The sequence below is a fragment of the Python bivittatus genome, unplaced genomic scaffold, assembly GCF_059951505.1.
Source record: "Python bivittatus isolate LINGU-HERP-01145 unplaced genomic scaffold, Pbiv_v1 ctg000310_np1212, whole genome shotgun sequence".
Taxonomy (NCBI): Eukaryota; Metazoa; Chordata; class Lepidosauria; order Squamata; family Pythonidae; genus Python; species Python bivittatus.
Genome location: NW_028277054.1, coordinates 4,482,543 through 4,509,631, shown reverse-complemented (window position 1 = coordinate 4,509,631; position 27,089 = coordinate 4,482,543). Strand labels below are relative to the sequence as shown.

The 27,089-nt window shown below is 45.5% G+C and overlaps 1 protein-coding gene across 1 annotated transcript; it reads left to right on the top strand.

Annotated features, from left to right (window-relative positions):
* Positions 1-29: 29 nt before the first annotated feature.
* ATP1A3 (ATPase Na+/K+ transporting subunit alpha 3) lies at positions 30-26,752 on the top strand. The gene is made up of 23 exons (XM_088139895.1): positions 30-208; positions 6,067-6,195; positions 6,337-6,396; positions 7,930-8,133; positions 8,246-8,359; positions 9,022-9,156; positions 9,615-9,732; positions 10,440-10,708; positions 10,984-11,182; positions 11,576-11,685; positions 12,291-12,425; positions 14,210-14,402; positions 15,259-15,434; positions 16,171-16,307; positions 16,816-16,966; positions 17,982-18,150; positions 19,427-19,581; positions 20,351-20,474; positions 21,912-22,057; positions 23,004-23,134; positions 24,374-24,475; positions 24,629-24,720; positions 25,446-26,752. The coding sequence occupies exons 1-23, from the start codon at positions 203-205 to the stop codon at positions 25,472-25,474; spliced, it is 3,084 nt and encodes a 1,027-aa protein (XP_087996021.1). The 5' UTR covers positions 30-202; the 3' UTR covers positions 25,475-26,752.
* Positions 26,753-27,089: the final 337 nt, after the last annotated feature.

Genomic DNA, 27,089 nt, shown 5'->3' with positions numbered 1-27,089 from the left:
CTGTCCTTCCGTGCCTGGCAGCCGTGGGCACAGCATCCCTGGCTGGGGGCGCCGGCAGCTCCCTCCTCTCCCCGTGTCTGTCTCTCACTCTTTCGCTCCGGCTCTTCCCCCTTCCATCCATCCATCCATCCATCACTTGCCTGCCGGGCATTTCTCCCCAGAGAGCCTGGCTCATCCAGGCTGAGACGCCAAAGCCGCCAGGATGGGGGTAAGTCGCAGTCCCTCGTCCCTCCTCCCACCACCGTGGGGCACCCTGATCCGGATCTGGCTGTGGCAGACGAGCACCCCAACAGGCAGAGGGTGCGGGGCCAGCGAAGCGCCCTGCGTGGCGCAGCCCTTTCTAGCCACCTTCCCCGAGCTCCGCTTTGCAGGTGGGCTCGCTCCCTTCTCTAGCTAAGATGCTCTTTGTTCGCACCTTGGGAGGGGCTAGCTTCTCCTGGGCAACTTTCCCCCCTCCCCACACACACACAGCCCATGGCGTGTACCTTACTGGGTCTGTCTTTGTGGAACCGGTACGTATAGGATTATATACGGGGCTCCCATCGGAATAACCTTGCCTGTTGCTGACTGTGCGTTTCTGCATCGTGAAACACGCATGGTCTGGATCGACAGGTGTCTGAGCGCGTATTGTGCGTGTGTTGGGGGGGGGGAGTTAGCCTTCCTCCATGCTGCCAGATAGGTTGTGCAACAACCCCCATCGTCCTCAGCCAGTGCTTGCTGGGTGGAGATGATGGGGATTGTAATCCAAGTACTGAGAGCAAGTACCCATCTATATCCCCCCCCCCATATTTCTTTCCTCTTCTGCTCTCTATTGACCCACAATGCATCCTAGGAGGGCGAGTGACGCATTCCAGGCGGTTTCCATTTTTCCTCTAGTTCCCACTTTGCATCAAACTGGATGTGTTGAACCCCTTTCATGCAGCTTGGAACTTATTTTGAGCTGGGCAGTCATAAAAGCTGATCACCCCTCTTTTCTGCCCCCAGAACCTTGAGAGTCCCTAAATATGTGTGTGTGTGTGTGTGTGTGTGTGCGCGCGCACAAGAGCATATGATAGGTGCATTATTGGGGTGGAAGACTTTGTCTTAAGGACCTGAATTCTCATTTATGAGACTCTTATTTGGGGTGGGGGGGAGAAGAGGGCTACCTGGGAATCTGGGTACCTTGACAAGGCGCGGGAAAGAAGGAGGCATGTGTGTGGAAGACCTAGCAAGAAAGTAGCAGGATGTGTTAGCCCCTCTTCTTCCCCACAGGTGACAAGATGTCAGCTAGGGATGGAGAAATGGAGGAGAAAGATGAGTCACTGGGTTGGAAGGAGGGAAAACATGGAAGGAGTGGAGGGGCAATGGAGAAGGCCAGTGAGCCAAGAAATAGGAGACGGGGTATTTTTTAAAAAATTGGGAGAGAAAGATGGTCAGGTGAAGATAACAGAAAGGAGGGGGCGCTCTTCCTCCCTCATTGATATTCAGAAGTGGACACCAGTCCTGCTGGGGGGGGTGCACACGCGGAGGCTGCGGCAACCTAAGGCAGCTGTTCCCCCCCCCCAGCACTATAGTCCTGGGATCCCCAAGGTAGGCAGGCATGAGCCAACAACAGCACCCTTTCCCATTAGCCACCCCTCCCCACAAATATTCTGGAGTGATTCCAGAATGAGAAGAAATGGGGAATAAACCATAACGTGTCCTCTGGAGGCCAGGGGGCAAGGGAAGTGCAAGAACAGGGATGGGAAGATGGTGGGGAGACGGTTGCCAGCCCCAGATATGTGTGGGTAGCTGGGGTGGGGGACAGATGGCCAAGGTCCAGGAAGCAGCTGATCTGCCTTTCAGTCTGATCAGAAGGAAGAACCTACTACAGAAAAGGACGTCCTGCAGCAGCAGCTGTAACCTTGCAGGAAGGAGAGAGAAAGATGGGGGGGGGTGGAGTGAGAAAAGGAAATGCAGGGGTCAGTCTAAGGCAGCTGGATTCTTCCCCCCTCCCCCGAGTAAGCTCCCCTGGAAAAGAAATTGAGGGCAAGAGGTTGGATGGCTTCCCGGCTTCCTCCATTGCTGCTTATGGCTCCCTCCTACATCAGTTCCCTCTCCCCCCTCCCCATTTCTGGTTTCTATATTTGGTGTCTGCAGCTGTGGAGAGACAATCCTCTGCAGCAGAAAGGGGGGGGGATCAGAAGGGGGTGAAAGACAGAAGGGAAGGAAGATGGGAAAAATAGAAGAGCAATGGGGGGGAGGGGGATTTTGTCTGGCCTTGGTGAGAGCAAGCAGGACATCCCCCCTGCCCCCCCCACCCCGCTTCCTTGTGTCTTGGCTCCCGAGAAGTTCAGGTTCTGGAGTGAGGAATCCCCATTTCCTTGTATTTTCTGTCTTTCTGAAGGTCTGTTGGGCTGGAAAAAAGGCATCCCTTGTGCCCAGGCCAACCTTCCATTCACCCGTGTCCTCTTCGCTGGGTCACTGTGACCTACAGCTGGATCCCCAAAGGTTGGCAGGCCATCTCTTAGACAGGAAGGGAAGGGGGGTGCATTTCTGTCCCTCCTCCTCCTCCTCTTCCACTTGGCATGGGCGCTGCGGTTGGTGAGGCACTGCTGCAGCTCTGGCACAACGCCAAGGATCTCTTCCTTCCTGCCAATGCAGCACCGCAGAATCTGGGGGTGGGAGCCAGCCCTGGCCGAGATGGAAGGGCCCCCGGAGCACTGGGTGGGGTGCAGGACCCCAGAGAGTCCTTCAGCTAAACAGCCTGCTTTCAACAGCACCCCCCTGACCTCTAAGGCAAGAACAGTGCCCCCTCTTCACCTTCTAGGGGTTCTGCAACGGTTGTGGCCAAAACAGACCCTCTGGCACGTCACTCTTTTTGATTCCCCTTTTATATCTGCCACAAGGAGTAATGGCTCCCCTCTGGAACGCTTTCTCCCTTCTGCACTGCAGTAAACCCGCCCCCGCTTCTGCATTATCTATAGATTTTATACATTGTTCTTCCTCAGACAAGGGGCGATGATGCCTTTGCCAAAAAGAAGGGGCCTCGTATTCGTTTGGAAGGTCTGCATCGTCCACAGTCACCCTGGCACACCAAGGTGGAGACAGCGTCTCCGCCTTGGTAAGGGCAACAAAACGCCCCCCCCAGCTTGCATGTCCCCCCCATCATGGACTAAGGGGGCAGAATCAGGCCCAAGCCTTGTAGCCTCAGGTGCCTGGATGTGCGGCTGGAGAAAAAGGGGGAAAGGTGCCATGATGGGGGACAACATGTCAGCCTCCATCCCCTTTTCCTCCACGGTGATCTTTCTGCACGGCTGCGTTCCCAGCATCGGATGGGCTGGCGTCGGGCTGTGACATGTGACAACCTCAGAGCTTTGATATCCCCTTCTTACTGGTGATTATCAGGAAACGTGACCATCAAAGCAACCAGCGCCCTCATAAATGGGTAACTCTGCTTCTTAAAGGGCAGGTTAAATTAGGACACTTGGCTGTCAGGATCGGCGCTGCTCCTGCGTCCAGCTTTTTTGGCAGGGATTTATATCATGACAGGCAATTCCACAGAACTAGGGGGGGGGAGGGTTTGAGACTTTTTTTCTCTGCTGCTCATCCCTCCAGTGACCCGGGGAGGGCGATTCCGGCTTTGAGCAGGAGACGAGGCCGGCTTAAGACTGTTGCTTGGGCCTTCCTTCAAGGGCATCCCAAGGTCAATCAAAGCATGGCGTATTCTCCTTGGATTTTTCTTGGCATATGTATTTATGCCCTCCCATCTTTCCTCCTTTGTGGACAGCAGCCAGGCTGAGCTTCAGAAGGGGGATAACTTCAGGTGATAGGTAGCTGACCGTTTTTCCCCCTTGGACAGAATTATCTTCCTTTGTTAACGGATTCAGCCCTCGGTGAGTCTATTCAAAAGACACTCTCTGAGATTACGTACAAATTATAGATTTCAGAGACTTGTCAGGTACAGGGCGGGTGCTCCTTTTTTCCCTCCTCCTGGTGCATTCGTGAGAACGTTGCAAATAATTACAAATAATGACAGCCCGATAGGGTTAGGAGGGTTTTGAAGAGGTCTAGGAACCCAGAAAGCCTGTTTGATATAGACCATAATGAGACTTCCATGATATTATTCCATGTCAAGTTAGCTTCTAAAATATTGCCCTCCATACCCAGATTATCTTCCTTTTCACTAGAAGGTAGAGACCTATCATGTAAGGATCAGGGTGATGCTCAGCTTCTTTGCAGAAAATCTTTTATTGGGGTTCTCAGTGGCTGTACCCTGCTAACAATTCATTTTGCTAAATGATCTGGAAAAGATGAAAGACTAAAAAAGATAAAAGATATCAGGGCTCAAACAGCAATGCTCCCCAGAATCTGGACCCCCTCTTAAGCCAATTTCCCACTGATGAGAGAAATGCAGTTTATTATTTATTTGTCGGTTGGTTCCAGTGACTTACATCCTTCCTTTCCTCCAGGAAGAATGCCTAACACTTCCTTCTCCATTTTTTCCCACGACAACAGTCCTGTGGAGTAAGTTGGGTTGAGAGATTGGGACTGACACAGTCCCCCAGGGGGCTTCCATGGCTAAGGGTGCAGTTGAACAAGATCTCCCAGCTCCTAGTCCTTCAATTCAACCAATACCTCACCTGATCCAGAGGAATATAGATGGCACAAGGTGCCACTTCTGAAGTTAAGCCTTATCTGTTAAAACCCTCAAAAGGACGAGTCTTTAATAAGCAGAATGCTTTCTATCTGTAATTTCAACAGTGGAGCTTTGTAAGGTAGGCTAATTCTAGATGAGGGGGTGAGTCAGCAAGGAACGGTCTTGCTTAAGACTACCCAGTGAGATCCATCTGAGTTTCTTCCAGGTCAATTTATGAAAAATAAAAAATATTCATGTTTCAACACAATGCCTGTTTTAAGACTAAAAACTGGCTCACAGGGTTCCGTAAGTGCAATTCTGTTCCCACTGTGGTCAGCAAAACTTGGGGATTCTCACAAGCAAGGCAAGGAAAATGAGTTGTTGGCTCTGGTGCCTGGTTATCAAAAGTGTCCTGCCTCTGAACCAGGAGGTTTCATATGCATTAGTTATGGTTAAGAGCCATTGATTGGTTTAACCTCTCTAGGTCTGATTAATCCTTAAACATCATTTAACCATTCCAGGTTCGTTTCATAAAGACATGGCAATGCTGGCCAAAAATTCTGAATTTCTGAATCAATCCACTCTCCAAAGGAACCAAGAGACATCCAGGACCGGGCTGTGATACTAATACAGCTATCGTTGGACAGAAACTGCTATGTTGGATTCACACAACAAGTTTAATTCTTAATCTGGGTTAATGAAACACAATGGCTGTGTTCACATAACCTGCTTTGCCAAAAAAAATAAGCTGGGTAATGGCTTGGTATGATGGCCAGGGACCCACAGCCTGCTAAAATGACAGAGGTTTCCTACAACATGGTGACCCATCTTAGCCTAGCCTGGAGTGTTGTGTGAACTGAAAATTACTCTGCCAGCCATGCTCAGTGACTAACATTTGGGATCCAGGTAGTCCCTTCGTTAAGAATGCCCAGTTTAAGGATGACCCATGGTTAAGAACGGAGCCTATTGTAGCAAAATTTGAATGACATTTGCAGTGATTCAAGTTAAATATGCAATGGTTTGAGTTCATTACACAAACCTACTTATACAGTATTATACAATAATACTGTTCCGGCTTACATACAAATTCGACTTAAGGACAGACTTTGGGAACGGAGCTCATTCTTAAACTGGGAACTACCTGTACTTACTCCTACTATAAGCCAGTCAATTAAATCAATTGCTATCAATGAAATCTATCAAGGGCTTCCAAACCGTTAGATGTTAACAGGAGTTGCTTTCATATCCAAATTTTTGGGAAGAGAATTGTCCACCCTGGGCTTCCCCCCACCTATGTATTGTCCCCTCTACATTTTCCTCGTTTCCTGTTTGGAATGGCTTAATTTATCAGCTAATTTCAGAACAGGTGTAAATGGCAAGATGGGGCAACTCTGGGAAACCATTTGGGTAAAGATCGCATTTTTTGATCGGATACTTTTTTCACTTCTCCGTTGGTCTTCTCCACGCAGTACGGGCGCTCAGACAGTTACCGCGTGGCCACCACACAAGACAAGCATGATGACGATTCTTCGCCCAAGAAGAACAAAGCTCAGCAGAAGGTTCGGGATCTGGATGACCTCAAAAAGGAAGTGGCGATGGTGAGTGATGCACTGCCTTGATCAAACTGTGGCTCTCAGGTGGTTGGATGGTTCAGCAAGAGATGTTGCAAAGGTTTGGTAAAGAGGGAGCGAGATGTCAGAAAGGCCACCTAAGCGTCCTCTTTTTGGAATGTATTTCAGACGGAGCACAAAATGTCCATCGAGGAGGTCTGCCGAAAATACAACACAGACTGTGTGCAGGTGAGGACATTCCAGGCGGGGGTGTGAAGCTTTTCATCTTGTCCTCAAGGACTGGAGATAGGTTGAGCATTGGTGCTGCTGCCTGGAGGATCTGGAGCACCTTGACTCAACTGCAGGCACGCGGTGGAGGGAAACAGCTGACTAGCAGACAGAGAAGCTTTAGGGCACCTATGTAATAGCTGACTGAATAAAGGGGGAGCTTTCGCTTCATCACACAAAGATGGGAGGGGGTGAACTGGGCCAAATTAGGGGCTTTCTCAGTCCCTTGCTACCATAAGCCAAGAATTTCAGCCTTTCCAGATCCTGACCGTGCACATGTCTGAGCATACACATTGAAGAGAATTTGACCTTTCTATAAGGATCAGTGTTAGGTGTGGTCAACAGGTCCCAGCTGCTATGCCTTTATGAGGTCCTTCATTTTTATTTTGGGACCCCTTGGGGATTCTTGCATCAGCTTCCAAAGTGTTTGACTTCATTGAGGTACCTTAGACTCTAAAATAAATTTTCGTATATGAGATTTCCGTTGTCTCTTCCTTGTACCTGCTGTCTCCCTCTCGTCTTATTTGGTCTGCATTTAGGTTGTAGAACATGGAAGAGAAGCATTTGTAATGCAAATGACCCTGAGATAATTGTGATTGCCTTATTTTGACTAGACGTTGCCGTGCAATTGAAACTAAAACTTTGGACCTGCAGAATTTTTGCAACACTTTGATAGCTGAGTCACAGGCAAGGAAACCTGATGCAAGAAAGCATTGGAAGGAGAGACTTTCTTGGCAGGGGACCCCGTGATTATGAAGGGGATTTTCCAGTGTGAAACGTATCTATTATTATTATCATCCTCATTATTATTATTATTATTATTTTATTGAAAAAAATTTACAGAATAAAAAGAATACAAATTTAAAGAAAAAGGAAAGTAAAGAAAAGTGATGAGTAAATAAGAAATAAAGAAAAGAAAAGGGATAGAAAAGGGGGAGGAAGAAAAGGAAAAAAAGATATCAAGGATCAGCTTTCGGTCTTCTATACAGCAGTTATAAATGCATTTATATTTTATCCTCTCTAAGGTTGTATCATGGCTCTTTTATTTCCATATTCTACCCTTTCTAATCATCAAACCATAAATCACAAGTTCATTTTTTTCTGTTTTCAGTAAAAAGTCCGTAAAGGGTGTCTAGTTGCTAGTAAATGTAGTTATTGTCCTTTCTCTAATCAAACAAGTCGATTTTGCCATCTCTGCAAATTTTGTCGTCTTCCCCAACCATTCCTCCATTGTGGGTATTTCAAAGTTTTTCCATCTTTGTGCATATAACAATCTTGCTGCAGTTACCCAGTGTGAAACTCATCTGTTACATTCTGGGTGTGCTGACCTCTGTGATTTCTCCAAATATGGGAAATTTGGCTGTATAATTTGGAGTCGGGAGGAACTGCATTTGTGCTTTTCCCCCAGGAAAAATTTTTTGAAAGGATGAAGGGATGCAGGGATGTTTCTGTTCCAGCCCATGGTTTCATGCCTCCTTTCTCTCTGCCCATCAGGGTCTGACCCACAGCAAAGCCCAAGAGATCCTGGCTCGTGATGGCCCCAATGCCCTTACCCCACCACCAACCACTCCTGAATGGGTAAAGTTTTGCCGCCAGCTCTTCGGAGGTTTCTCTATCCTCTTGTGGATCGGGGCCATACTCTGCTTCTTAGCCTACGGCATCCAGGCAGGGACCGAGGATGACCCATCAGGAGACAATGTGAGTGTTGGTGGGATGACTTTTTGCAGGGTGTGCTTGTGGGAGAAATGAAGAAGGGGTATCTCAAGCAGCTTCTGACACACCAACCTTTTCCGCTTCTGCTCTCGGACAGCTGTACCTCGGTATTGTCTTGGCGGCTGTTGTCATCATCACTGGTTGCTTTTCCTACTACCAAGAAGCCAAAAGCTCTAAGATTATGGAATCCTTCAAGAATATGGTGCCCCAGGTATGACATAAATGACAATTTGTATTTTATACTGCCATACCATATTCAGATGTCCCATAAAGCTAGGCCAAAGCCATCTTTATAGGCAAGGTATAGGTATTATCTTCATTGATGTTATCTTTCAGCCCACCTATCTGTAAAATGGGAGCAGAATATATGTGCTACTTCAGAGGATTTTGTGAGAAGGAATGGGTGACATAAGGTGCTATGCTTGGGTTACTTTAAACTTTGTTTTTATGGCGTAGTATGTTGTGTGAACCCAGGCCATTAAATTAATTTAGGATTCAGTGTATTGTGCAACCTCAGAAATGGGTTAATCAATAGTCTGTCTGGTTAAGCCTGTTGTGTGAACACAACCATTTTGAGTCATGGGTTTAGAAGATCAGATATGAAGCCTTTGAAAGTTGCAAGCGCTTACATATGTGTTAACTAATAATAACATGAATAACAAACTGTTCTCTCCTGGAGACAACATGGCAACCTCCAGATGTGTTGGGACCCTCACTGTCTAAATTCCTAGGCAGTGTGAGAGTTGCATGGCCAATGTATTTGGAAAACGATAGGTTGATTTAAGAAGATATATTTTAGGGGACATGTATCAGCACCTGAGTGAGAATCCAGAATATTTATTGATGTAACTAAGTTTGCCTCTCATTCCAAAGCAAGCTCTGGTGATCAGAGAAGGTGAGAAGATGCAGCTCAATGCTGAAGATGTGGTGGTTGGGGATCTAGTAGAGGTGAAAGGAGGAGACAGAGTCCCAGCTGACCTAAGGATCATCTCAGCTCATGGCTGCAAGGTTGGTGAGGCTCTTACAGTATTGTTCAGCTGCTGTCCCAGGGTCTATCAAGCACCTGAGAATTATAGCCATGAGTCCTGTCCTTTACCAACTGCTCTCTCCCATTAACCAAATCTAAGTGGAGAGATCAGGTCACCAGACACAAAGTCAGTGTTGCGCAAGCCGTATCACTGAACAACCTTGGGGCTTGGATTTCTCCCTTTCTTTTGTTCAACTTAGAGCAGCCACAGAGAGCTGGAAGAATGTATTTGGATCCTTGTCATAAAGTGATCAGCTTTCCCAGACTTATATAACATACAAAACCATCTGTCCTTTCAAATGAATTGTGAAGATTATTCTTCAAGATCTGTCAGTTTGTTGACCTGCCAAATTTGAGATTTCAATTTCCAAATAAAACCAGGATAATTTTAACTGCAAACCTTTCTTGATGGACTGAATGCATGGCGTTTTCTCTCTAGGTGGATAACTCCTCCCTGACTGGTGAATCTGAGCCTCAGACCCGCTCTCCAGATTGCACCCATGACAACCCCCTTGAGACCAGGAATATCACTTTTTTCTCTACCAACTGCGTTGAAGGTAGAGCTTGAGTTTGTGTTAGAGTAGCTTCTAGGCCTGGCTAGAAAACAGGGCAAAAGAGAAGCCGGACCTCTATAAAAACATTCCTGTGAATTGATATGAGTTTAGACACCAATCTAGATATCACTGCTGTATTCTGAATAGAAAAACTTTCTCACCCTGGTGGATTATAATCAGAGGACCTGTGTATTGTCCTCTGGCTGGGGAATTCTGGGAGTTGAAGTCCACACAAAGTGGTCTAGTTTGAAAAACACTGGTTTAAGAGAACATGTTAATATAAGGAACTTTTTCTATTTGGCTGTGCAGCTGTTAGGGCATATGTCTGCCTTGACCTTTGAGAGGGGTTGTTATAGAGGAATCTAGAGAAAGTTAGTAAGGGCTTACCTAAACTGTAGCCCTAAATTAGCTTAATGGATTGTCTCTCTCTCCCCAGGGAACCCAGGGAGAATTTGTAAGTGACAGTTCTGTTATCAAACAATGGTTCCTAAGATGGTTTAAGTATGGCCTTGAGTGGTGGAAATCTAACATAAACCCATAGCATAGATCTCCAACCTGGTCTGAGATTACAACTCCCAGAATTTCTAGCCAGAATGGTCAAGTTACTGGGAATTCTTGGAGCTGTAGTCACAACAGATCTGGAAGTTGTTAGGGTTTCAGAAAATTGGAGAGATAATGCATGCCCGTGGATTTGTCTCTTCTCCCACCAGGCACAGCACGTGGGGTTGTCATTGCCACTGGTGACCGGACAGTGATGGGCCGAATTGCCACCCTGGCTTCAGGCCTGGAAGTTGGCAAGACTCCCATTGCTGTGGAGATTGAGCACTTCATCCAGCTGATCACAGGCGTGGCTGTCTTTCTGGGGGTCTCCTTCTTCGTCCTCTCTCTCATTTTGGGCTACACCTGGCTAGAAGCTGTCATCTTCCTCATTGGCATCATTGTGGCCAATGTCCCTGAGGGGCTCTTGGCTACAGTTACAGTAAGTACCTGACTTGGGTTGTAAGTATAAGAGGTCCACAAAAGAACTTGCTGGAGAAAAGAACACTGCTTTCATGTCTTGCCTTGATTTCCCAATGGTGGTGGTGATGGTGATGGTAGTGATGCCTCATTATTCCATTAGAAATAATTGGCTGGACACTGGGCTCACTTTTTGAAGAAAAGTAACTCTTGAGTTTCAACGAATATGCCAGATTGGGCATCTCTGATGGAAGTCCTTTCCTTCAGCCAACCACTATGTTTTATCCCTCCCATTAGGTGTGTCTGACCTTGACAGCCAAACGCATGGCTCGCAAGAACTGCTTGGTGAAGAACTTGGAAGCTGTGGAGACCTTGGGCTCCACTTCCACCATCTGCTCAGACAAGACAGGGACTCTGACTCAGAACCGAATGACTGTTGCCCACATGTGGTTTGACAACCAGATACATGAGGCTGATACCACTGAGGATCAATCTGGTGAGGATTGTTGTGGGGAGTGGGAGGGAGTACATATATCCTTTTTCTACCTTGCACTAAGAAGAGTTGACCAATGGCCTTTTCATAGATGAGAGAATACAAGCTGAGGGGCTTCCTGTCTTCTTCTTGGGAGTCTCTAGCTCAGCTCTAGGCCCACTACAGATGCTCCCAGTTTTGCTGTGCATGGTGGGAATTATATGTAACAGACTGAGAAAGGTTGATGTAGAACCTTGATTGAAATTCCATTCTTCTCTTGTTACAGATTTGACCCATTCCCACCTACTGTTTCTCCTTCACCCAATTCTCCTTTTTCTCCCTGTTCCGCAGTTCAGGAGAGTTCCCTTCTTAACCTAGAACCACCCTTCACCATCTTCCTTTACTTTTTAATTGCAGGCACGGCCTTTGATAAGAGCTCCCCCACCTGGGTGGCCTTGTCCCATATTGCTGGACTTTGCAACCGAGCTGTCTTCAAGGGGGGTCAAGAGAATGTGCCTATCCTCAAGGTGAGAGGAGGAGACCCATTCTTTGTGAGGAGACATGAGGGACATACAGCTGGGTCCTAGCAGCAGCTATACAGTTGAGAATTGCCATTGTGCTGGACATAAAGACAGGTGAAGATGTTAGGAATGAAGGTCGAGTGTAAGGAAAAGAGTTTTCATTTCTATACTCTAGGATGAAATATGGGAACATGAGAATAGGTCTGCTGGATCAGGCCTAGGCTCATCTAACTAGCATTCCATCTTACATGATGGCCCACCAGATGCATCTAGGAAGCCGAGTCGTAGGAGATCAAGGCAGCTTTTCCATCTGTTGTTGCTCTCATACACCCCCTATATAGAGTAGACTGACCCAGCACCTAGTCGTCAGGGCTGATAGACCTGTCCTCCAGGAATTGTACTGGACCCTTTCTGAAGCCTTCTAATTAGCAGCCGATCTCCTGTGGCACCACTTGGATATAGTTAACTCTGTCATGAATATAGTTAACTCTGAATGTAGTTAACTCTGTCATTAGGACAGTAGAGTGATGCTGAGTAGCAGCAGTGGGGAGACAGTGCCAGGCTGCATGTCCAAACACAGGAAACTGAAATGATCTTTTTATTCCCCCAAGCGTGATGTGGCAGGAGATGCTTCTGAATCCGCCCTGTTGAAATGTATCGAACTTTCATCTGGATCTGTGAAGCTGATGAGGGAGAAGAACAGAAAAGTGGCAGAAATCCCCTTCAACTCCACCAACAAATACCAGGTATAGATTCTTGAGGGTCCCTCAGAAAGGCATCTAATTCTAGGTTGAGTGACCCTTCATGTAAACAGAAGTTCTTCTTGCATTAAAAATGAAGCAAAGTTAATACTGTCCACAGGGTGGTGAGCGTCGCCATTAAAGAAATCCCGAAGATCGTTTTTTTTGGCTTGGCTCACATTCAAAATACATTTTGATCTCCAGGGTAGTCTATTTTCTTACTTCAAAAAAATTAAAGAAGTAATAGTATAGCTATTATAATTCTAATCCCCCCAACCTTTTTTTTTTTTTAAGAAAAAGAACCATACACAAAAAAGAAGAAAAACACATAATTTGGGAGCTTGTATAAACTCACTTCAGCAGTGCTGTGTGTCTTGCCAGCTTGTGTATCAGAACCTTCCTACTTATCACTTTGTCTCCCTTCCCAAACTGTAGAAATCCTATTCTTCCTTCGCTTCCTTCACAACCTCAGTTCCATTTTCTAGCTATCCATTCTGCAACTCCTAAATGCAGCTTATGGAAACATACTAAATTTTAATTTTTAATATCATAGTAGAGGGACTTTATTAAATACAAGATTGGCAAATAATAATATTAACCACACTGAGTCCTAGTGAAACGGAAATAAAGTGAAATCAACCTTGGGCCTACCCCTTCCATTTGGAGTGTGGCCCCTGGTGGGTCACCAAGCACAGACTCTGACAGAAATAATATTGTGCAACTCTGTTCTAGAATCAGAGCTGGAAGGGTTTAGAGATATCTAGCCCAACCCTACCTGGTGCAAGATCTGCTAAGCATTTGGGATAGAGGGCTGTCCAATGAAGAGGAACTCGCTACTTCATGAGGCAACCTACCCTACTGGTTGACAAATCATACTACCAGGAAATCCCTCTTAATATCCAACCTGAATGTACTTTCCTGTAGTTTCAACCCAGTGGTTCTGGTCCAGCCCTCCAGGACAACAGCACCATCTTCCTCTTCCACAGGATCCTCATGCAGCTATTCTTTCTTTTTCATCTTTTCAGCCGAGGAGAAAAGACCGAACTGATGGGCAGCAAAGAATAATTAGGGGAAGATGATAATGTTTAGTCTGCTTATAAAATTCTGTGCCATGAGCAGGATTGCAAGGACAAAACAGAAATGATCTGGAATCCCCAAGAGACCACATCAGGAACACACTTCAGAAAGATCTTCTTGGATATAGAAAGACAGCAAGGGGCTGGCTGAGAATTTTGAGAGTTGTCGTTCCAGAGTTTCTGGAGAGCACCAGGTTGGGGAAGAATCAGAGGAAGTAAATACTGGTATTCCATAGTTCCCACAAAGAGGTTTGAATCAGAGAACCAAACAAAGTTCCCACATTCTGGGAATCTCAGGCCCATCAGCTTTAATCCCCGTCTTTTCTGCTGATAGACAGGAAGGATTAGCTAGGATTCCCAGTGTGCCACGACCTAGAATGATTGTTCTTGGCAAACAGTCTCCAGAGAGAGAAGGGGTGGTGCTCCTGGGTGAAGTCAATGTGCACTGCTGCTATTGTTGCTTAAGGCCAAAACCAGTGGACTCCGGCTAACATCCGATGACCGATGTAATACTGGTTTGCTACATGGTCAAACAAATCATGATGGCAGCTGTGACAATGCAATCAAAACGTTGCCTGTTTCTTATGGGCACTGCAATTTGTCATTCTATATTCCATTTCATGAGCAACGTGGGTTAAGCAGTGGCCTCCTAGGTTTGTAATCTGGGGGTGCTCTTTCTGTCCTGTATGATCTAATTTTCTGCTCACCTTGCAGCTCTCGATTCATGAGACAGAAGACCCCAACGATAACCGCTACCTGCTGGTGATGAAGGGGGCACCTGAGCGTATCCTGGACCGATGCTCCACCATTATGCTCCAAGGGAAAGAACAGCCTCTTGATGAAGAACTCAAAGAAGCTTTCCAAAATGCCTACCTGGAGCTCGGAGGCCTTGGCGAGAGGGTGCTGGGTATGAATGGCTGGGGAGAGGATCCAGGGGTAGTTGGAGGAGACTGAAGAAGGCAAGACACCCATGGACAGGAGGACTAGATTTCATGCAAAATTTAGGAGAAGCCAATTAATTTTTTTTTTAAAGTCAGCTAGAAGGAGTCAAGCGTCCTCTATAGAAGCTTAGATATCATTTTCTGAACCCAGATTTTCCAAGAGAGGTGGGCTAAAAAGGGTATGAAGGACTAGTTGGGGAGGGACGCTGAATTGAAATCTGTGCTCAGTGATTCTGTGTCTGTGTTCACACAACCTGATAAGTGTTAATGAAGTTTGTTTGGTTGTGGCTTAGAGGGTTGTATGAATCAAGTTATTATGGCAAATCCAGTAGCCCTGAATCTGATGTCATTTGTTCTCTATTAAAAGTGGTAGAGCTTGAGTTAACCTTGCAGAGATTTACTGAGCAATACCCATTCTTTGGCATTTGACCTGGTTATTGGATTAACAATTTTCTGGGTCTGTACAATACATTGATCCGTAAATTAACCAAATGGATGGGGTTCCCCTACTGCTCTAAGCCACACAGAAATTAAACAAACTTACCATACTTAGCATGTTGAATGAATGCAATCTATAAGTACTATAAATGTTTTTACAAAAGCTGAAATATCTTGGGGGCAGGATACCTAAGGTGTTCTTGACCTAGAAGCTACTTTATCCCAGAGCCAATCCTGCATGGCTTACATTGCATTGGGTGGTGGGGGGGGGGAGGGTTCTGTCTCTTCTAAGATACAGCCAAGATCTTTGGGTAAGTTCTGGCCATCCAGGTTCTCCTTGCCAAACTTTCTCCTTGTTTTCCTGACCACCATTTTTCCTTCCAGGTTTCTGCCACTACTACTTGCCTGAAGAGCAGTATCCAAAAGGGTTTGCCTTTGACTGTGATGATGTCAACTTTTCCACCGATAACCTCTGCTTTGTAGGACTCATGTCCATGATTGACCCACCCCGTGCTGCTGTGCCCGATGCTGTGGGCAAATGCCGAAGCGCTGGCATCAAGGTAAAGTAGTTTGAGAGTCCAGAACAGTGTTTCTCAACCTTGGCAACTTGAAGATGTGGGCTGGGGAATTCTGAGAGTTGAAGTCCACACATCTTCAAGTTGCCAAGGTTGAAAAACACTGGTCTAGAAGATGAACTGCAAGTGTTCCTTGAGTGAATTGCTGGACAGCTTTGTATAGACACACATTATCCAGTTCAGAGATATAATCCAGTGTGGCCTGAAGGCAGGTGTTTTGAAATCTCCTTATCTCAACTTTGATGCTACAGAAGGCCAGTTCTCGCTCCTAAGCAGACTTTTTTATTTCTGTCTCCTTATAGTGAAAAGATCTGAAATGGTTCAGCTGGTCACTCAAACTCCTATGGCACAAATTCAATGCTCTTTAATTAGTCAGTTGACCCCCAGACTCCAGAATCCAAGGTCCTCCTTTTTGTCCATGATTAATTAATGGATTGGCCTGAGGTTTGCAATATCTTATGTGATGTCACAGCAGCTGAGCTAATGGCAGCTTCTGGTTTGTGTCAGACTGAAGATGTACCAGGAAGATCTATCAAGAATCCTGCAACTGCCTAGGACTTCTTAGAAGCAATTGCCCTTGGCAATTATCTACCTCAATACCTTATCTACCTCAATACCTCTAACTCTTAGAAATGAATTGGGTTGAACAACTTATTCTGCTTTAGTGGACAGTCTTCATGCTCCCCTAGACTCCTTTAATAACCATGCTTTTCCTCTACAGGTGATCATGGTAACAGGTGACCATCCCATCACAGCTAAAGCCATTGCCAAAGGTGTGGGAATTATCTCTGAGGGCAATGAGACAGTGGAAGACATTGCTGCTCGGCTAAACATTCCCGTCAATCAGGTCAATCCCAGGTAAGAAGAATGCAGGGAGGGAGGAGATCAACATGTGGGTCTGGGGAGAAAGCAAGAGATGCCAGGACATCATGGAACAGAGAGGATGGAGATTTGGACAACAGAGACTGGGGCAAGAAGTCACACACCTGACAGGGGTTGCCTATTTTTCTTTTGTCCTGTCACCATATTATGAAATGGTTTTCTCAGTGAAGCTAAGCATAGATAATACCAGAATTTTTATTCTATAACTGTGTGTCAATTAGATATCTGTTTAGTTATGATGGCTTTCTCCTTCATTACCCTGTGTGGGAATTCAATAAATGGTTGTTTGGTGACGGCATCTCCTGGAGGGCTGTAACTATTCATCCTGACTAAAACTGAAATGTAGGAAAAGGCAGGAAGACAAATATAGCAAAACAACATTGAAATGCTGAGGCATAACAGCCCACAGCTAGCCCTCTATCTGAATATGGGGTGGTAATGCTTGCCCTATACCCACTATCCATTCTGTCTTTTGTCCACTTAGAGATGCCAAGGCTTGTGTGATCCATGGGACAGATTTGAAGGACATGTCTACAGATCAAATTGATGAAATCCTACAGAATCACACCGAGATTGTCTTTGCCCGTACTTCTCCACAGCAGAAACTCATCATTGTGGAAGGTTGCCAAAGACAGGTAGAGATTGAGAAGGACATCCAACCAACAGTGCACTTCATCTATATTTCATCCAGCTAGCAAATCCTGTTAAACTTGTCTTCTCCAACTAGCAGAGAGTTCATACAGCTAATGGAGGACTTCCAGTGGAGAATAGTGCAATACAGTAAAAATATGCACAACAAAATGCATTGTTTTAACAAATTGAGAGGTTGAGGGAAGGGTTTTGCTAATCCCATAGCCTACAGATTCCACCATCTGCATCCTCTGAATCTCACCTTTTCACAACGGAAAGCACTCAGCATGGAGGTGCTAAAAATACTTCGAATGTGCAGAGAGACTCTCTTCCCTAGTAGAAGCACATAATCCCTTCTCTACCTTTAAAACAGTATAGTACATGAACAATTTAGCATTTCATCTGCATTGTGTGTAACAACTCCATTGTCAGGCTCTTTGGCAGCTGCATCCAATTAAAAGTGATTCTTTCTAACTCAGAGTTTTCTTTAGCAAGATTTATTGAGATGAACCTAATAGTATTATAAGAATTGCAGCAGCTGAACTATTTCCCATTCAGAACCAATTTATTCCCTAGTATAATACATCAGAGACTTTTTGAGTTTCTTTTTAATAGCCTTTCTACGAATAGGCAAGGTGGGGGGCGTCTTTTCACTGAAAACAGAGAAAGCTTGCAGCTGGCTGTTTCCATAACAGTCCCCTTAATCTTAATCAGTCTTGGAACCAGTCATTGCATCTTTTACCAAAACCTCACTCAGTTTGCTCCTAGACTTTCCAAGCAGTTCAGATTTGCAAAAACTATCAGATAATATTCTCTGTAGTGAGCAGGTATTATCACTGGATACAGCTGGCAATGTTGTGTGAACTAGGTTGATTAGATACCCTAGTGCAGGTTGAGCACCTATTTCTTACTGCCATTTTCTCCATCAAAACCATCTCTTCTGGCAGTTCATCGTCACCCAACCATCTTTTGGAACAGCACCTATTCCCTATTGCTGATGGTGCCTTTCTTCCCCCTTAGGGTGCAATTGTGGCTGTAACAGGTGATGGAGTGAATGACTCACCTGCCCTGAAAAAGGCTGACATTGGAGTAGCCATGGGCATTGCTGGCTCTGATGTCTCCAAGCAGGCTGCTGACATGATTCTCCTGGATGACAACTTTGCCTCTATTGTCACTGGAGTTGAAGAAGGTAAGCAAGGAGAGGGAGATTGGTTCCCCCTCCCTCTACAACAGTCGGATTGAGGGTGGAACTCAGTTGTAGGTACTGTTAAAATCTTACTTCTGGGAGGAAAGTTATACAGCATCAGAATTCACAGAGGGATTCTATGAATCATTATAACCAAGATATCCCATACAGTAAGTTACCCAATCTATAAACAGGAGCAGGCAATTTATGAGCTTAAGATGGCAATAGATCCTTGGCATAGTATCAAGTACTTTTCAGTCTAATTTCAAAATTCCTCTGCAAGAAATCTGTTTAGTCATTCCGTAAAAGCTGTTTCTCTTTCTTCCATGCAGAGATTGTCAGAAAGAGAGGGGAAAAGGGCATTAAAGAGAATGAGTATTCCTCCCATTTTAGCTTCTTGACCATCACTTCTTTCAGTCCTGCTCTTTATACAGCCCCAGCAGGTTATTCCTGGAGGAATATCACCCACTCCAGAAAGAAAGGTGATTCCTTCTAAAGCAGTGTTGTCCAAACTTGGCCACTTTAAGATGAGTGGACTTCAACTCCCAGAATTCCCCAGCCACACTGTCCTAAAGCATCTGCACCAGATATCTATTTTTCCTTGGATCTCCATGTTGGAGGAGATGACAAATACGTTGTTCTCGCTCAAGGCAGAAAGCATTCCAGACAGATGTTTATCCAGCTGTGGCTCACATGCATCCAGCAAAGGAGTACCCATCCCCATCCAAGGGGATCTGTTCTATGCTGTCATATTTCCTAATGCTGCTTTCCTCAAATGGGTGCCCTCCAGATGTATTGGAGTTACAACTTCCCTAATTCCTCACCAGCATGGCTGGCCACAGGAGTACAGTAGTAATTCTGACATGTATCAAGTTCTGTCAATTTGATATGGTGCTGAGAAGTTGGAGGGGTTTATTACCCAGAAGTTCCAAAAGAAAAAAAAATTAGACCAATTATCTATTGAGTTGAGTGACTGACCCCTTGAGTATGGCTTCTTTGAGCCGCTGTTTCATTACTAAACTAAATTCTTCCTATTTTCAACTAATATTATAATCGTCCTGGTAACAATGTTATAGCTGCTTATTCTTTTCCAAGAAACCCTTTTCTAAGATTTGAAAGGGGAGAGGATAAGAATTACTAACCCTGTGTTAGGAAAGAAGAGGAGAAGAAGATTGTACCAATAGTGCAGAAATCTTGACTTTGGTGAACCCTGCTTCTTCTGCTCCCCAGGTATGCCCCATTCTCTCCCCATTATACCCATTTGTCTCCCTCTCACCAGGACGCCTGATCTTTGACAACCTGAAGAAATCCATTGCCTATACCTTGACCAGCAACATCCCAGAGATTACTCCCTTTTTGCTCTTCATCATGGCCAACATCCCACTGCCTCTGGGCACCATCACCATCCTCTGCATTGACTTGGGCACTGACATGGTGAGTTCTCCCCCTTACATTCATTTTTCCTCCAATGCCAAGTGTTTCAACATTGCCTCCTTTGCTTTCTCTTTGCAACCCTTTTCACAGATAGAAGGGGGCTCTCTATAGTTTGCTTCTCTGCCAAGATTCAAAACCTGAGACTAATCCTTAATGACAAGGGACAGCAGATCCTGGCCTGGACTACTTTTGACTGAAGGTGTCAAGAAACAGAACTGCACGCTTCTTCGTGGAAATTATCATAATTCTCTGCACATAGGAAACTTGGACTAGGCTAGTTTAGAGACCTTCTCTCACACAACTAAATGTCACACGGGGAATCATCTCATTACCTTCTCAGGCTTGTTAAGGCTTCCACCCCTCAAGGACCTTGGGAACCATAATTCTTACAACCAAAATTCTCTTGTTACCTTTTGTAGAACTGGGGAGATGCATCTAAAGTGCAGCTTAAACTGTGGGTTTGAATGACGTTTATAGCTTGAGCAGGAAGGCAAAGGCACAGAATCATGTTTCTTGCAGAGGTAGACCCTTGCATATCTCTGAAAAGAAGAAAGACGTGATTCAATAAATGGATGGATGGATGGATGGATGGATGGATGGATGGATGGAAAAAGAAGACCCAGACTTGGGGAAAATGACTAAAAGCAGCCTGATCTTTTATTCTAGTTCTTTGCCTGGGTCTAGAATGAGAAAACCTAAATCTTTAAATGTAAGACAAAGCCTGTTATCGAGCAAACTCTACAATCTCCATTCCCTGTTTTCCCTCCAGGTGCCCGCCATCTCCTTGGCTTATGAAGCAGCTGAGAGTGACATCATGAAGCGTCAGCCCCGAAACCCCAGGACTGACAAGCTGGTGAATGAACGTCTCATCAGTATGGCCTATGGGCAGATTGGTGAGTAAGGTGCAGGCAACGGGTTGGGATGACCTCAGAAGTGGACTATACGAGATAGGAGACAGATTGGACAGGGTTGGCCTTGTCACAGTAAGGGAATCTGGGGATCCAAATAAAAATGGACAGTCCTGTAAGGCAAAGGGAGAAATATTTCTGATGGATGAATGGGTTATGCACAAGACTCAGCCAGTGACACCCCTACTCCATGCATCAAGCGAACAAACTTGATGCTGTTTGCATTATTTGGGAGGAAGTACTTGGAAGTAAAGCGAGACCAATCCTAAACTCTGATTTTAAAGAGCCATGCTTGGTGAGCATTTTTAGCGTTGAAAATGTCACCTTGTTTTCTTCATCTCACTTGCATCATGGAGGGAGATCGTGGGACAGCATTGGTTAAGCTGGCCTGGGATGATGCAAATTATAGTCCAACACATTTGAAGACCATGGGGTTGGTGGTTTCTAAAGTCTTTCTCTACTGCCGTAAAGAGCCAAAAAAGCTAGACCTTTCTCCTCAGTGATTAAGATAAAACTGCAGATCTGGAAAATATAAAAGCTTCACTGATCAACACAAACTAAACTCTGAGTGCATAGCTTAATAAAACAGGAATAGCAGCACCAATATTTTAGGCACAGTAATAATAATGAACACAGAAACGTTATCATTGAGTCATGATTGATCAAACTACGTTCATCTTTTAGCAGTTATAATAGTTTCTACACAGGGAGATCAAGGTGAGGGGATCAGCTTTGTTTCAAAAAATATGGTCTTCTGTGAGTACAATGCTATTTTGGTTTGTGGAGAAACCAAAACGTAGAACTCTGTGGGATGGACCTTGGAATACACACAGAATTGCACTGCAGTTAATAAAGCTCTTGCTCAAAGTCTAGTCCTTGGCATCTCCAGTTAAAAAAAGGATCAGGAAGCAGATCATAGGAAAGTTTCTCTGAAACCCTATTGAGTGATGGAAATTAGATAGGAAAACACTGGCTAGTTGGGTAAATCGTCTTCCTTCTATAAAGCAGTTCCCTACATCTCTATGATATATGGTGGCTCTGCTACATGTGAACCTGAATTGTTATCGTAAGATGACAACTACAATAGAACATAATTCATATAAATGCTTCCACCTATATTAATCTCTCCAGGATGGATGAATTTCATGCCCAGTGAAATGAACTAATTTGCTTTTGCAGTGAGTGAGAATTACCAAGCAGAAAAGCTTTCCCTATTGTTCGAGGTCCTCAGGGACAAAAATCCATGCAAGGAGTGGGGCGCTTGACTTCCATGGCAACACAGGGCTGCACCTCAGATGCAGCTTAGATGTGAAAGCATGGAGGATTTGAAGTTTAAGAGTTAAGAGAGCTGCAAAGAGAGGGGTAAGTTGGAATGGAGGAGCTAGACAGAAGGACTTCCCCAACTCTCAAATTCTCTTTCAGGAATGATTCAGGCGCTGGGCGGCTTCTTTTCCTACTTTGTGATCTTGGCTGAGAATGGGTTCCTTCCCTCTGTTCTTGTTGGCATCCGTCTTAATTGGGATGACCGGACAGTCAACGACCTGGAGGATTCATATGGGCAGCAGTGGGTAAGTTGAGGAAAGCAGCAGAACCAAGTTAGCTATTTGGGTCACTTTACAGAAAGGAAGGCTGAGATCCAATCCCTGCTTAGTGGCAGTTCTCTTAGAACAAACCTACATAAAGTGGTGTTATGCATGTTTTAGATGTTCCAGGAGTTTCTGTCTTTATATATCAGAAATTAATTTGATCACGTTGATATTTGATTTCATTTCTGGTAATTGACCATTGACATTTCCAGTTCTAACTGATTCCACGGAAATTTATTTTGCAGTGGCAATGCTGCCATAGAATTAGATCTTGTGCCTTTTGAAGATGTTGTGTTCAATACTGTATTGTGACACTGTCTTTTGCTGAAATGTGCATGATTTGATATTGCTAGTGGGAAGAGAGAGAGAGAGCTGTTTTAATTTTCTGCCGATGCTAGATTTTAGTCCTAAAATTAATAGAGTATCAGCATGGCTGGCTGGGGCATTCTGGGAATTGAAGTCCTCACATGTTAAAGTTGCTGAAGTTGAGAAACACTGGTGTAAGCCATAGAGGAGGCTTAATTAATGGACACTTTCATATATAAAATTAGAATAAAATTCCAACAAATGAACCACATTCTGAAATTTGGAGAGGCTCCTTCAGGCTGTGAAGGCCTATACTGAAGTTTGCTTAGCTTATCCTTAATCCAACTTGGTGACTGATAGATATCCCAGATGTCACTCAAGTTAACTTGGAACTGAGCTTTTGCTGAATTAGCAGTACAATTGCAGCAGCTGTGATGCAGCGTGGAGAGTGATTTTAGGAGAGACGAAGAAAGCAGGAACTTCCATCTCCTCCTTGCACCCCACAAAGTGTCTCATCTTGAACTGAGACAGCAGGTTCAGTTATGCAAGAAAGCACGACAGGGAGTTGTGTTTCTAGTTCTGGAGGTGTATGAGGATGGTCGATTCCCTGTTTCCTTCCTAGACCTACGAGCAACGCAAAGTGGTGGAGTTCACCTGCCATACAGCCTTCTTTGTCAGCATCGTGGTGGTACAGTGGGCTGATTTGATTATTTGCAAAACCAGAAGGAATTCTGTCTTCCAGCAAGGCATGAGGTATGGCGGCTTGGTTTCCTGTTTGCCAAAAAAAGAACATAAACTCCATCTTGCTACCCAGAAGAGAAGTCTTTGCCAAATCTTAGGGGCAGGGGTGTGTCCACTATAGCCAGTGAAATCAAATGACTTAACTTGATTCCCAGAAACTTAAAAAAAAAAAAATCTAAGCAGCAATAATTTTTTTAAAGGAGTTTTATTTCTTGCCAGCAAAAAACTGGACAACAGTCGCAGGCTGCAGCCAGTCTGTTCTCAGCCATTTATTTGTTTGTTTATTGAATTTAAATAGAAGCCCATCTCAACCTTGTGACACTAGGTGGCTCATGATACAAAAGACACAAAACAAAACAAAAAAAATTGTAAAATTATAATTGGCGATTACTGGCAGAAAACAAGCAGGCTGGGCTGTCTGGCCTGTTTTTTGCCAGCAAGCAAGGAACAAGGGGTGTTTTCATGGGGCTTGTGTGCAATGACGTCACTGTAGACACCCTGTCCTTACAGCAACATCATGATGCGGGCATGTAGAGGAGGAGCTTGTGCAGTGACATCACTGTGGGGTGGGGCTTGTCCATCCCACTTTGTTGCAGGCACCTCTGTTTAGCAAACAGTGCGTGTTTAGGATTTGTTTGGGATTCAGAAGTTGTGATCTTCAGTTAGGAATCCCTATCATATGTGAGGATCAGGACTTCTCATGGGGAGCTATAGGCTAGTCCACACACAGGCTGGATTTGTGCCTGCAATTTCCAGTGGCTGGGTTCAAACAACTTCTTTAACTTGGTTATTGAATTCACTCCTCTTTGGGATTTGCACAATACCCTAACCCAGAATCTAACCCGTCCAGCTTACAAAAAATAAGTAAATAAAATAACCAAGCTTAGTGTGCTGAGTGAAGACAGCTCCTAGTTTTTTCACTGACTTGGTTAAGCATGTTGTGGGAACTCAGCCCTTACATGCAAGGAAACTGTGATGCCTGGGAGGGTACGGCCCTTCCGGGTTCTTTGGCGATGGTGATTAGGGCTGTGCAGCCATACAGGTTTGAATGTGATTCAGAGCCTGTGTACGGGGTGATGTTATTTCCTTTCTCTTCACAACCTGTCCATCCATCCATCCATCCATCCATCCATCCATCCATCCATCCATCCATAACCTCTTCTCTTCTCTTCTCTTCTCTTCTCTTCTCTTCTCTTCTCTTCTCTTCTCTTCTCTTCTCTTCTCTTCTCTTCTCTTCTCTTCTCTTCTCAGAAACAAGATCCTTATTTTTGGTCTCTTTGAGGAGACCGCCTTAGCCGCCTTCTTATCTTACTGCCCCGGCATGGATGTGGCTCTAAGAATGTATCCTTTGAAGTGAGTACCGACTTTTTATTTTGTTGGGGGGGGTGGTTTCTGTCTCTCATGCAAGTTTGTTGGAATCCAAAGAGCTGGGTGCCCTCTCAGCCAGGAAAGTCCCTCCCCTTCACCCTCCCCAGCTCTTGTGCTAAATGTGCCTTCTCTTCTCAGGCCAAGCTGGTGGTTCTGCGCCTTTCCATACAGTTTCCTCATTTTTGTGTATGATGAAATCCGTAAACTCATATTGCGCCGTAACCCAGGAGGTGAGAGGGGGCCAGGAGAGCGGGTTGGGGGATGTGAGGGCCTGAATGGGCTGCAAGGTTTACAGAAAGATCCCTTCCCACGTAACGGAAGCCGTCAATCCTGGAGCTTTAAAATAAGGCTTCCTATGTTTAGTACAATATTTTTCCATGTATCGGTCATTTTGCAGACAGTCCTAAGCAAAGTATGCTTTTACTTTGAGGAATTCATGAACTAAATTAATTCTCCCTTACTGTCCTGTGTGCATTTTGAATCCTTTCCTTTCCTTTCCTTTCCTTTCCTTTCCTTTCCTTTCCTTTCCTTACCCTTACCCTTACCCTTACCCTTACCCTTACCCTTACCCTTACCCCTCCTTTCTCTTCCCCTATCCATCCTTTCCTTTCTCCTTTCTCCTTTCTCCTTTCTCCTTTCTCCTTTCCAAAAAAACCACAAGAGTTTTCAAATGCAAATTCCTTGGGGCAAGGCCCTGTTTTGGGGCAGAAATTGGGGTCCAGTTATCCTGCCTTGCACAATCAAGAGCATTTTTTCAGCCCTGCAAAGTTCTTCCTTTGAAGAATAATGATCCCGGCTGATCATTATTTTCATAATCTGTTCCATCATCTTACCCAGGTGGGGGTATACATAAGGAGCAGATGAAACAGACGGGAGGATTCCGGATTGCATTTGGAGGGAGGGCCCTAATGGCCATCTGGCACTGATGCCTAATCTGTATTCATTTCTTCTACAGGATGGGTGGAGAAAGAAACCTACTACTGAATCTCTTCCTGTGTCCACTGCTGGTTGTCTCCCCTGCTGGGGGGGAATCTTGACCCTCCAAACTTCTGCCTAGTCCTCCCCCCGCCCCCCATGATGATGAGAGATTGCAACACCAGGATCATATGCCGGGACAGAGGAACCACAAACCGAGCCCTCCTTCCCCACCCCTTTTTCGCGACCCAGGCTGCTGGGATGGGAAATCTGTCCAGTCTCGTACTGCATGCATGCCTCAGACTGGAGGCAGGGGAAAGGACCCCTCTACCTCTCACCCACCTCTACTCTCTGCCAAATTCTACCTTGGTTTCTAGAAGCAGGCTGGGGAAGGGGGGGGGGAAATGCCGTGGAGATTGGGGCAATATTTCTTTACCTCTGCAAAACTTCCCTCCTCCAACCCCAGTGTTCAAATTCCCTTCCAGAGCTGGTATTGAACCGGGGACCAGCTGCCTTTGAAACGACATGCCTCGGATAGGGGAGCCAAACAGGATGGGGTTTCTGGGGGCAGGGGGATGATTGCGACCTGGTTAGCGCTAGTAAGATGTCTGACCCTGATTGGGGGAGGTGAATTCCTCCTCTCCCCACCCCACCCGCCGTGCCAATCTGTTCCCTGTTTCCTTTCCCATGAGAAGAGTGTGCGTGCGTGTGTGTGTGTGGGTATGGGTGATTGTGTGTGTCTGCACATGTGCAAACGAGGGGGACAGAGGTCAGCCATGGATCTTACTGTTCATTTTTGGAATAAAAAGCAGCAGGTTTTTCATTCCTCTCCCCCATAACCCTTGAGCCTGACTCTGTAGATGTTTAAATGAAACCTGAAGGGGTGGAATCTCTTTCTTTTGCATGTACATTTGCTCTCCTAGGATCATGACAGCAACTGAAGCCACCTTCCCTCCAGTGGTCTGCGCCCCTTGAAGAGGGCCTTTGGGTTGTCCCCCGCAACCGACCGAGAGGAGGGAGTGACGTTTCGGGCTGTGTTCCCACTGGTGCTTAACTTTGCCCCCTCCCCTTGGCTAGCCATGCTCCTGTTTCTTGAGCCTGCTACTTCAGCCATAGCCCCTTCCTGGAAGAGCCCCTCTCATCTAAGCTGCGAGGGCGGGGAAGGGAAGGGAAGGGATCGCTCGCTCCTGGTGGGTTAAGGCGGCTTCATCTCTCTGTGCCTCCTCCACCCCACATCACATCAACCTTTACGTTCTTTGTAAGGTGGGAGGCGAGGGGAGGGGGGACATAATGTCAGGGTAGGTGTTTTCTGTCCTGTCCCATCTCCCCTGCCCCTTTCGGGATCGTGTCGTCGTGTGAACCAACCAAAACAACAACAACAAAAAAACCCCAACAGATTTAACAAATAATTAAAGAAGTGGAATATTTAATATGAGATATGTGACCGCCTCATTATATACACCAGGGGTTTGATGCCCCATCTGTTGGGAAAAAAAGAAAAAGAAAATGCACGTGAGAGTCCATCTACCCGTTAGGCAGAATGAGAGGGTGCACGGAGGCCATAAAATTGTGGGTTGTGCTGTACCGAGACAGGGTGGAACAAGGAGCAGAAAGAGTGTGTGCGCATTTGAATACAACTCAGCCATGATCTCCGGGTCTGATTTGGACACAGTCCTCAGAAGAC

Coding starts and splice junctions, on each gene's coding strand:
- ATP1A3 (XM_088139895.1), top strand. Junction 8,360..9,021: donor TCAAGAATATGGTGCCCCAG/GTATGACATAAA, acceptor CTCATTCCAAAG/CAAGCTCTGGTGATCAGAGA. Junction 12,426..14,209: donor ACTCCACCAACAAATACCAG/GTATAGATTCTT, acceptor CTCACCTTGCAG/CTCTCGATTCATGAGACAGA.